Source organism: Crocodylus siamensis, chromosome 1, assembly GCF_052110815.1.
Source record: "Crocodylus siamensis isolate JL-2025a chromosome 1, ASM5211081v1, whole genome shotgun sequence".
Classification (NCBI taxonomy): Eukaryota; Metazoa; Chordata; order Crocodylia; family Crocodylidae; genus Crocodylus; species Crocodylus siamensis.
Window position 1 is genome coordinate 278,117,782 of NC_143395.1, and position 12,011 is coordinate 278,129,792.

Here is a 12,011-nt window from a genome sequence, read left to right on the forward strand (position 1 = left end):
TGCTGTGCCACCACCCACCTTACACAGCTGAGTCAGTTCAGGCCCAGGTCCCCCCACTGGGAAGAGGTCAGTGCAGCCCCTGGACCCAAGCCCACAACAGGCAGTCCACCCTTGCCCCATGCATAAATCTGGGGGGGTAGATGCTGCCCCCACTCCACCCCCACCTCCTGGACAAGGTGCTTGTGGCTCCTCCCATGCCCTGCTTTGAAATGTACTCTGTCCAAGTTTGCAGATGACACTAAGCTATGGGGCGAAGTGGACACGCCGGAGGGCAGGGAGCAGCTGCAAGCAGAGCTGGACAGGTTAGACAAGTGGGCAGAAAACAACAGAATGCAGTTCAACAAGGAGAAATGCAAAGTGCTGCATCTAGGGAGGAAAAATGTCCAGCACACCTACAACCTACAGCCTAGGAAATGACCTGCTGGGTGGCACGGAAGTGGAAAGGGATCTTGGAGTCCTAGTGGACTCCAAGATGAACATGAGTCGGCAGTGTGACGAAACCATCAGAAAAGCCAATGGCACTTTATCGTGCATCAGCAGATGCATGACAAATAGGTCCAAGGAGGTGATACTTCCCCTCTATCGGGCGCTGGTCAGACCGCAGCTGGAGTACTGCGTGCAATTCTGGGCACCGCACTTCAAGAAGGATGCGGATAATCTGGAGAGGGTCCAGAGAAGAGCCACTCGTATGGTTAAGGGCCTGCAGGCCAGGCCCTACGAGGAGAGATTAGAGAAACTGGACCTTTTCAGCCTCCGCAAGAGAAGGTTGAGAGGCGACCTGGTGGCTGCCTATAAGTTCGTCAGGGTGGCACAGAAGGGAATTGGTGAGTATTTATTCACCAAGGCGCCCCCGGGGGTTACAAGAAATAATGGCCACAAGCTAGAGGAGAGCAGATTTAGATTGGATATTAGGAGGAACTTCTTCACAGTTCGAGTGGCCAAGGTCTGGAACGGGCTCCCAAGGGAGGTGGTGCTCTCCCCTACCCTGGGGGTATTCAAGAGAAGGTTGGATGTGTATCTAGCTGGGGTAATGTAGGCCCAGCACTCTTTCCTGCTTATGCAGGGGGTTGGACTCGATGATCTATTGAGGTCCCTTCCGACCCTAGCATCTATGAATCTATGAATCTATGAACACCTGCCCCTACCCCACTCCCTCCCTCCCTCACTCTGGGGGCCTTGATCTGCCCCCCCAACATACTTACCGGCTGGAGGCTGCTCGCCAGGCTGCATTCCTGGCTCCATGTATGCTCTGGCTGCATGTATGTAGGCAGCATTTATTGGTGACATTATCAGCCCAAAAAAGCCGATGGCCAGTAATGTCAGTATTCCTGTTGTTGGTGCCAATCTGATATGCAACTGATATATTGGTGCACCTCTACATAAATCAGGAACTAGCTTCTTTAAATTAAACTCTACAGGATTTTGAAATAATTTGATCTCTTTCATTTATAAATCCTTCCAAAAGCCCTGTGAGGTAGGAAAGTATTATACAGATCAATAGACTGAGGCCCAGAGTGGTTAAATGTCTTGACAATATCTTGTCATTTCATTTCTAGATTTGCATCCAACTACCTGTGTTTTGAATGTACTTAATTGCTTTCTCTTTATTTCATATTTACACTTCTGTTCTTAAATTTATTTGTCCATCTTAAATTTGTAAGTCCATCTGTAGCAGGGCACTAGGGTGCCTGCTACTGAATAGTAGTAAATGGGCTCAACTGCCACTCACCAGGGCAGCAGGTGGGAGTTGCTATGGCAACTGATTGGGTCAGCTGACTGCCAGGGGGCAGGGCCTGGCCTTTATAAACAGAGAAGGCTAAGGCCAGAGTCAGTTCCCCTGCTGGCAGCCCAAGAGGAGGAGGGAGCTCTGTTAGAGCAAGCAGGGCCGAACATAAGAGAGAAGCCTGATGGCTGGAGAGCATCTGTTTGACAGTTCTGGGTGGAGGAAACCCTGATAAGGATACGCGTAAAAGGGAGCCAGGTTGGCTTGGAAGTTGTTTGTGTTGTAACCCAGGAGGGGGAGATTTTGGTTTTGGTTATTGTTACAACCGGAGGACCGGGTGAGGCTGTAGGGGTGGAGGAGGCCTCAAGAGAGCTCCCCAGTAGAAGGGGGGTTCTTAGTGCCAGAGAGGGTGCTGCGTTTTGGGGTATCCCAACCCCGGCCCCAGTATGGGCGACTATCGGGACAGGCCGCGGTGGGGCATAGACCCAAGAAGGCGGGTCTGGGGGCCAGGTAAGGCTGAGGCCGCCTGAGCCCCAATTCTGAGAAGCCCGAGTCAGGCATAGAGGGCCCCAGTGCGGGCGGAGAGCGTGAGAAGCGCGAGCCAGGCCCCAGTGCGGGCGGGGAAGCGCGAGCCAGGCCCCAGTGCGGGCGGGGAAGCGCGAGCCAGGCCCCAGTGCGGGCGGGGAAGCGCGAGCCAGGCCCCAGTGCGGGCGGGGAAGCGCGAGAAGCGCGAGCCAGGCCCCAGTGCGGGCGGGGAAGCGCGAGAAGCGCGAGCCAGGCCCCAGTGCGGGCGGGGAAGCGCGAGAAGCGCGAGCCAGGCCCCAGTGCGGGCGGGGAAGGGCAGAGAAGCGCGAGCCAGGCCCCAGTGCGGGCGGGGAAGCGTGAGAAGCGCGAGCCAGGCCCCAGTGCGGGCAGAGAAGCGCGAGAAGCGCGAGCCAGGCCCCAGTGCGGGCGGGGAAGGGCGGAGAAGCGCGAGCCAGGCCCCAGTGCGGGCGGGGAAGGGCGGAGAAGCGCGAGCCAGGCCCCAGTGCGGGCGGGGAAGGGCGGAGAAGCGCGAGCCAGGCCCCAGTGCGGGCGGGGAAGCGCGAGAAGCGCGAGCCAGGCCCCAGTGCTGGCAGGGAAGCGCGAGGCAGGCCCAGAGCTGAGCGCGGAGGGCGCGGGAAGCGCGAGGCAGGCCCAGAGCTGGGCGCGGGAAGCGCGAGGCAGGCCCAGAGCTGGGCGCGGGAAGCACGAGGCAGGCCCAGAGCTGGGCGCGGGAAGCGCGAGGCAGGCCCAGAGCTGGGCGCGGAGGGCGCGGCAAGCGCGAGGCAGGCCCAGAGCTGAGCGTGGAGGGATAGGCCCCAGTGGGGCACTGTCTGTACGGGAGAAGCCCCAGGAGGGGGCGAGCAGATTGAGCAGGCCCCGGGAGGGGTCGACGATAGAGAGGCAAGGCCCCGGTGCGGCGAGGGCTGCGAGAGAGAGGCGAAGGGAAGCGCCCATGGGGGCGCTGGTGGGCAATTGGACCGAGCCCCAGTATAGCAAGGTAGGTACCGTGTCAAAGCAGATATAAAAGGCAGCCTCCCCTAAACACTTAAAACATCAAAGACGTGGCAGGAAAGATTGGTGGGGGTGCATTTGACACCGGCTTGACACAGTAGCCAGGGGGCGCTAGGGGAGGTCATGGAACCCCTAGAGAGCGTCCTGCCACACCATCTTATTTCTACATTTGTCAGCTTTCCTCTGAAAAAGTTAAGAAAGTATCCATAATGACAAAACAAACGGTGCCTAATTAATCTGTTTGATTTCTAAAATCTGTTTTGCATCTGCTGCAGCAGATTGTTGATTACAGCAGTGTCCATTTTGAGGACTGCATTCTGTTTTAAGACTTATTTTTACCCCTACTGGTTTCTCTAATGAGATTTCAGTCAAACTACAGCAAACCTCACAAGGAACACATCTGTTCTTTTTATTATTTTAAAGTCTATAATGAAGAGTTGTCTTGTTCACAGGTTTTAGTTAAGCTCGTGGTAAGATTTACTCAGTTTGTCATTAGAGGACAGAATGAGTTAAGACTAGGTCCTATGAAGATGCCAGGGTTTTTAATCCCTCCAATGCTTTGTGTTAGTTTTATGTCATGGTTGATTGCTATTATAATAACTAACTTTTTGTTTATGTGAGGAATTATATCAGAACAGTGGGCATTTGTACACATGCTTGTGTCCAGTGCTGCAGCGCATGCAGTTATATAAGTGGCAAAATGCGCATCAGCACTGAGAAAATGGTGGTGGCACACTTTTGAACTAAAACACCTTGAAGGTGCTTTAGTTCAAAAGTGCACTGCTGTTATTGTCTGCACACTGACGCACATTTTGCCACTTATACAACTGCACGTGAAGCGGCGCAGTGCACGTCAGGTCACGTGCGGAGCAGACTTGATTAATCAAGTTTGCTCTGACCTGCCAGATCTCTGGCATGTCACAGTGTTGCCGGCACAAGGTGCCCGAGGGAGGCAACAATTGGGTTCGTTGCCCGGTGTGCGTCGCGCCAATAAACACACTGGGGGGAGAAGTAGACGGAGTTTATTTAAGCTCAAGTAAAAGGCGCAGGGAGACTGTATGGTCTCAAATCCCACACCCCTAGCCCTGCAACAGTGTATATTTATACCCTGGTCATTTTCTGCAGTAGTTTTCCACTAGCTGCACCCCCACTTCCCCTCCTCCCTTCTCTCTCTGAGCGGTGTCCTTGGATTCCACAGATAACAGTTTTTAGGGAGTTTCAGCTTGCTTGCTACTCATCCTGTTTTCCAGTATTACAGGAGGTTACAAAAGTTCAAAGAAAGGGTTACAGAGGTTTGGTGGGGGGGTGGCCCTGGCTCACCTGGGCCTAGAGCAGAGGGGCTTCATCGACGCTCGTGGTCTTCCATCCCTCTGAGTTACCTAGGGTTATGCCCAGTGACACCAACAACAGCATGAAAAGCTATGTGTATAAATGCTCAATGATTCTGTATGGGAGAGTCATCAGCTTATTTGCAACAGAATAATTCTTCTGCTGTAGCTCTCCTAGTTAATTTCCTTGTGTAAACTGGCCCTAAACATCCTGTTTAAGGAGCAAAATTCACCTGTTAGACATTGGAGGGGAGAAGTTAGAATAGTTATTACCAGGGATCCTGAATCTCTCTGATTTAAAAAAAAAAAAAATCCCCAATTTTCAGATTAGAAATAAGTAATGCATAATCCACATGTTTCATGATTAAAATAAAACACCACTATATATAGATATCAATATATTAGTGGTGTTTCATTTATTATGGAAAAATGTGGATTGTATATTACTTTTTTTAAACCTGAAAATTGGAATTTTTTTTTTTAATCAGAGAACACCAGGATCCCACTTATAGCCTTGGTAACACAGTCATTCTGCAAGTAGAACCCAATTTCAATTTTAAAGGACTCTAAAGCATAGATCCAGTCTGCCTCATGTAATTACCAGTGAGAAGCAGTTAACAAGCTAGAGGTGATTCTTACAGCCACAGATGCATCATTTGCTTTCCTTCAGTTTATTTGTGCATTTTTTTCTGATATTTAGCACTTGCCGGCTTCAGAAAGATCATAAACAGTTAAAAAAAAAAAAAAAAAAACAAAGCGCCCTTTTTTCTTTGCATAATCCTGACTTTTTTCTTTTTCACATTTTGGCTTATTCGAAGGTGGGTTACATTTCAGGGTTCTCACTAACACCAGAGACTTGCAAAGCACCACATTTACTCAGCAGCAGAGCTGAAGGTTTCAACCCTTAGATCTCACCATTTTGGAGTTGCAGAATCCTTCAATTTATACAATTCTGAGTTTTTGAACTTATTTTAGAGAGAGGTGTAAGGTTTTATCTGTACCCAAGATCTTACCTGTTGTTAAAGATAAATATAGTTTTGTTTGTTTTTTTTTTAAAGTCTGATTCTGGCAGTTCAAAAATGATTTTTCATGGAAGCTTGCTACAGTGTTACATGCAGTGCTGTGTGCTGCTCCCTAGGAAAAATACCCGTGGAAAAGCTGAGATCTCATACTGTGGAGCAGCATATGGTCAAAAAATTAGCACAGCAGGCTGCGTCCAGACAACCACAGCCATGCAGAGCACGGGAGCAGAGGGTTTTTTTGAACCCTAGATATCTAGTATCCATCCAAGGGTCAAAAAAACCCATGGGGGGGAAAAAAAAGAAGACCAGTGCACACATGGGCAGCATGCACTGCTCAAAAGTGGAGCTGGGCTGCCTGGAGCCACACTGCAGCTGCTGACCAGGCTCTGTGCAGCAGAATTGCTGCTGCTGCAGCCCCAGGAGGACCCCAGGTAAGGCTGCTGGGGCCAGCACAGTGCTGGCCCTAGACTCCCCTACCCCACTCAAGATAACCTGCTGCACACCAGAGCACACAACACAAACATTCCCCAGGGAAAAGTAGGAGCGGTGCAAGGTGTGCACCAATGCTGGCCGTCCCTAGGGAATCAAACATCCACACTGTGTGGGCGTGGCTGAAGAATGCTGCTTCTCACAAGCATGTTAAGAGACAGAACAAGGAATCTGACAAGTGGAAATGATGACAGCATAACCCCTTTTTATGATGCGCTGCTCAAGATCAGCTCAGGTAGTGTTTAGGAGGGCTTGGGGAAACTCAGAACATGTATGTGTAGCAGTAAGAGAGAAAAAACACTCATTGAAATAAGCAGACATCTAGACTTAACAGAAAACCAGGTTGACTACAAATTGCAAAGAACAAAACTGGGAAAAGTGAGGTATTTCTCCGAAGAATAGTATGGGAGCTAAGCAAGAAACAAAGTTAATAAAGGAGTAGTCATTTTCAACTTCTTAATCAGAGAAGGACCTAGGTCTGTTGCCAGAGGATCATCTGTGGAGGTCACAAGCCAAAAAGATGTGACAGATTGGAACTGTTTCCACCTAAAGAATTGTGGAGAAATCTTTGATATGCATTATTATTTTGTATAGGACTAACAGGAAAAAAGTTGAAAGTTGGCTATTATAATTGTGAAGAGCAAAAGAATAAAAATGGTATGAGAGAAACCTTTGTTTTTAAGCTGCTATCTTAATTGACATAGATTTCTTCTGCTATGGCATAGTATGTACTGTACTACTAAATTAGATATGATTATTGCATGCCAGAAAAGGACCCAAACAAACAAAACCAAACAAAAAAAATCCTCTTGAGTCCTTATTACTTAGGTGACCGATCCCTGTGCGTTTGATTTTTTTAAATTATTATTATTTTTATTTTTTTGCACTCTACACATCTGTGTTCAAAGCCAGGACTTAGTACGACAATAATAAAACCCTAAAAATCTTGATAGTGCACCAGTACAACTGAAAAAGAGTTAAATATGGGCTTTGGGGCATCTGAAAGTTGGAAAGAAATCTCTTATTCACTGTGTCCAAAAAACAGGCCAACAGTTTTCTTGCCAATTAAGGATCATCGAAAAGTAGAAGTGTGTCACAGCTAGCAGTGTGATATATTGATCCTGGAGTTAGTTTTAGGACCAAAGCAACTTTGGGGAAGTGGAACTGTCCAATTATAAAAATGTCAGCAATGTTTATTCCTTGCTGCATAACCAGATGACATGGTAGGCTGGCCAGATGCCTAAAATTATTTGTGAAGTTTTGTTCCAAATTATAATAGAAGGGGAAATCTTGCCAGTAATTAAAGTTGAATGCTTTAAGGGGAAGCTGTGTTATTTCACTCTCTGTGGAGTGAAAAAGAGGGATAATACAGAATTTTCTCAGCATCTCCAAACAGAAATATTGCAGAGCTGCCTTTTGTGTTTATCTTAAAACCCGTGGCTGACCAAACAGATACACTCATGCCTCCAGAAGCAGTGAATTTTATTTTAAATGTGTTGTCTTGTGTCAAGCTGCAAAAGACTATTCTCAAGCAGACAGATGAGAAAATGTCTCCCATATACAGCAATGCACAGAATTTTTTTTTTTTTTAAATTGCACAATAAATACAGAAGTGTAGGAATAGGGTCATGGTCATAGGATATTAGAGAACAGGTCATAGAGTCTAAAGATCTATTCACAGCCCTGCAAAAATCTTACTGTACGACTAGGTGTAAGAGACTTTGAGCTACAGCTTGCTAGGGCAAGAGGGAGCAGGGAAGAGATGGACATTTTTACTAACATAACTAAGCACCTAAATAAACAAACACAATGTTTGCCTAAAAAACATGTTGGCTGGTTGTTGGCAGCCTAGCATTATATTAATATTTTGTAATGTGATGGTAGGGTAGTTGGGACCCTACAGTTAACAGACCATTCTCCCACTATTAGTTTAGTACTAGCCACAGGCATTTTTACTAATGTGTCAGTGAGGCCTTTTGTTTAAAGTGGCCTGGCACTGGGCAAATGCAAAAAAAACAAAACAAACCAGAACTCTAATGTATACTTCTCTGAATACTGGAAGCAGAGTGCTAGAGGTATGCCTAAATACATAATCGTTGTAAGAAGAACGTTAGGTAGTTCCTGATGCTTTTTTGCCACCTTCTGACAAAAAGTATGGATGATGCCTAAAACAGCGAGAGTACAATCTTTCCAGCAAAGAAGCAAATGCCAGAATTGAAATTTCAGATTATACTGTTCAAAATTCTATTTTCCATGAATGAAGAATAATTCATTTAGTGAGGCAGACAGACTGTCAGCTGGCTGCTCCACACATTACTTTCCAGTGTAAAAATAACCTACAGATGTTCCAAGGCAGATATGTCAAGATACTTAACTTTGGTTTAGGGTTTGCAGATGTTCTGTGTTGCATGAGAGATAAATCTCTGCATTAGTCTTTGGGGGTTGGGGGAAGCAGAATACAATACCCATAATACAAAGTCTGAGTCCCATGTGGAACATACACTTCAATCTGTGGGTCTCCATTTCTCTTTTTGTTTGTTTAAATGCTAGAAAAGAAACAGTATAGTTTTTCTTTCCTTGTCTTGTTTATAACTTTTGTTTGCTTAATAAGGGCCTCTGTTGTGGGAGATACTGAGAACCATTACCTCTCTGTGTGTGCAGTAGTAATTGGACGTACTCAAGACTTTACCAGAGGCATACTTTATTTTCTAAGAGAAATCCTACAATTTTGAACACGTCTTTAAGCACATTGTTATCTGTCTTGTCAGCTTGATGCTTTTACTTGTAGTTCACTGCACAGAGCCTGGCCTGAGGAGGGGGAATTGTCTATTTCATGCTTCCAGCCTACTATATTATACAACTAAGAATTTCACCTCAGAATTATTTTGACTACCCTTAAGTAACTGGTAGTGCTTCAGGGTCTTAAAATAGAAAATAATATGAATATTGTCTTTGTTATATTTTTAAAGTTATAGATGAACTTAGAGCATTTAAACAACTATGACAGCTGTGTTGCATTGGATGCAGTTGATGGATAGCACTTGCATGACAGTCTGTAGTTACTTCATTCTTTTCATAAAGTAACTGTTTACATTTTCAGCTGCTCTGGCTCTGCTTCATCTAAAGTTATGTTGTATCATTTCATCATTGCAGCTGCAAAATAACTACTTTCAGTATTAGTTTGCACTCCCTTATTCCTTTCAAGATATATTTGTAGGGAGAGATAAAACAAAGTTGATTTTAATTTTGCCTTGCTCAAAGCGCTGTCTACAGAAGTCTTAAACTTCAGTTCCAGTTTATTTTTCTTGTAACTTTTTGCCCTGCCGTTCTATGGTATTCATCGTTATATCACACAGCATGATATATAACGTGAAATCTGCTTTCTAAATTGTACTAATAAGCCACAGTTTATCCTTCCCTACAATTATGAGCAGTGGGTCAGGGATGCATTTGAATCAGTGTTCATTAAGAGAAGAAAAAAGCAGCAGTGAATTGCATGTTGGGAGGTTGTTATCCTAATGTGTCAGATGGTAGGTATCCCAATAATTTTAAGTCTCTTGTGGTTTATTTGTGCAGGAAGACAGCAGCAGCTTGAAGCAGAGCGCCAGGACATGTATGTTGAAGCTGATCATGACCTGCATGTCAGAACAGGCCGTTCAGTGCAAGCCCCTACAGAGAGACCTGGGGAGAGGAGGATGGCTGAAATGAAGAAACTCTATGGTGTGGGTGCCCCCAAAATCCAAGCTATGGAGACCGCCATGCAGCTTACCTTTGATAAGAACTGTGATAAAAAGCAGCCCAAGTACTGGCCTGTTATCCCTCTGAAACTATAAGCTGGATCATGTTCAGCACTAGCAGACCAGCTCTTGGTGCTGCCCAGTTTAGGCTGCCACAGTTGAATTAACAAATTGAGTGTCATTCCTTCCCTCCATCTTATTATCTGTCAACTAGTGTTTTTGGAACCAATGCCACTTCCAGAGGATGAACTAAATTGTTGACAATTTAGCTCATTTACAATTTGCATTGTAGAGGAAAATGGTATTTTACTACTTGAGAATATATTTTCACTGATGTAGCATTGGCCTACCTTGACTGTGCTTGGCAGGAAATGAAATCACATTTGTTTTCACTTAGTTGAGCTGGGAAAACTTAAGCTGTACAGAAGTAATTAAGTTTTGAATTCTCTGCTGTTCCCCCTTGCACAAAAAAAACAAGTCATCCAATTTTTTATTATTTTTTAACACAATATCCTTTAGATTGATTTTTAAACAGGGTATATTTCACATGTGTCTTTTGATCCTTGATTCTGGGAACATAGAGTCAGTTGGCCAAAGTACAATGTACTAAGCAACAGTAGCATGACCACTTGAATGTTTATTCAAAGATTTCTAATAGGGCAGGAAATCTTTCTTCTAGTGTGATATTCAACTGGCAGGGTTTCAGCCAGGAAGCTAATTTAGATTTAAATGTAAAAAAAAAAAAGGACATTTTATTCTACAGATGCTTAGTAAGAAAGACGTTTGTGAAAACATGGCACATTTTGTGCTTATGCTGACACTGAATTTGGCAGGGTAGCAAAAGGTTCTAGTTATTTTTGACACTTTAAAGGAAAGGAAAATTAAACCAGCTGAAACTGGGCCTGCCTATGCGAGGTTCTGTGACAGCCATGTCGGCAAATCCTCTTCCTGAAGATGCAGATCATGCCAAGAAAAGGAGATGTTTGGCCCAACAGCGCCACCCCAGATCCTTGAATAATGACATAAGCTCAGCTGACAGAAGCACACTTTTTGGTGCAGATCCAGCTGTGACAGGTCTTGCTAGTTTAGTGGGAGTATGATCTTTTGCTATACTGGCAAAACTTTTTAGCATAACCCTGGCCTAGGGTTACAGTTCTACCACCTTACTTAAATTTAGTGCTACTATAAATAGCTGGGGAGTTACGGCAGTACTTCTCACAAGTGGGGCATGGTTGGAATGGTGAAAAGTGGTACCCTATGTATGCAATAGCTATTTTTCAGACGGATTTCTGCTGTCATTTGCTACTGTGTACTTTGTATGTGCAAACAAGCCAGATAAAGAATGTGATGATTAAATGGCCTCTATGCAAGATTCTGCATCATAATTAATTCCAAAGGAAGAGTTTGCTGTCTAAAATCTCTTAAGCATTCATGATCTATCATTAGGCCAGAGAAAGTTAAGGCTGAAGTTCCAATTTTATTTTGCTCCAGCTGTCTGTCACATACATGCCTGTTTGACTTAGATGTTGTAACACATGGGAAGTAAATCTCTATGATTTGCTACATCTGGGTAGGTGAGAGCACATTTTTTATTTTCCTGGCATTACAACTTCAGAAGCCCTATTTTATTTATTCTAACTGAACTCACGTCATTTTGGTGTAATGTGATGTAGTTAGACCAAGCCAATTGAAATTAAAAGCTTCCCAACTCCAAGACTCATTACCAATGTAATTGTATGAGGAAGCTTGCTCTCAGGAGGGTAAGAGAGGGATTATGACATGTAGTTCTACATTTGGTTTGCTGGAATTTTGTTATATCACATATTATACTAATATGATATAGGATGAAGTGTCAGGAATTGTTGGGGGTTCTCTTGGGTGACAGAATAAACTCTTTTCATAATTGTTTTGTGGGTTGTTTGGGTTTTTTTTGGAGGGGGGGAGGTTTTTGTTTTGTAAACATGCTATCTTGAATGTATAACATTTCCTTAGGATCAGATGCTAAACTTGCCTTAATCACATAAGTCATGAATAGATGAGCTCTCCCCAGGCAGTTACAGATCCATTGAACTGGTAAATTGTAAAGTGGATGGCATGTGTCATGCTCTCTGGGGAAAGGGTATCTTCCTCTCCCTGACACCCCTCTTCCCATAATCCATAAACCAGTCTTTTCTTT

At 44.8% G+C, this 12,011-nt stretch overlaps 1 protein-coding gene across 3 annotated transcripts in view; it reads left to right on the forward strand.

Moving 5' to 3' along the window:
* GEMIN8 (gem nuclear organelle associated protein 8) overlaps nucleotides 1-11,741 on the forward strand; it is a 34,515-nt gene extending 22,774 nt beyond the window's left edge. For all 3 annotated transcript variants that reach the window (XM_090063395.1, XM_090063411.1, XM_090063402.1), the window contains exon 4: nucleotides 9,675-11,741. In XM_090063395.1, coding sequence (XP_089919521.1) covers nucleotides 9,675-9,931 — 257 coding nt within the window. In that variant the 3' untranslated portion in view covers nucleotides 9,932-11,741. The remainder of the gene's footprint in view (nucleotides 1-9,674) is intronic.
* Nucleotides 11,742-12,011: the final 270 nt, after the last annotated feature.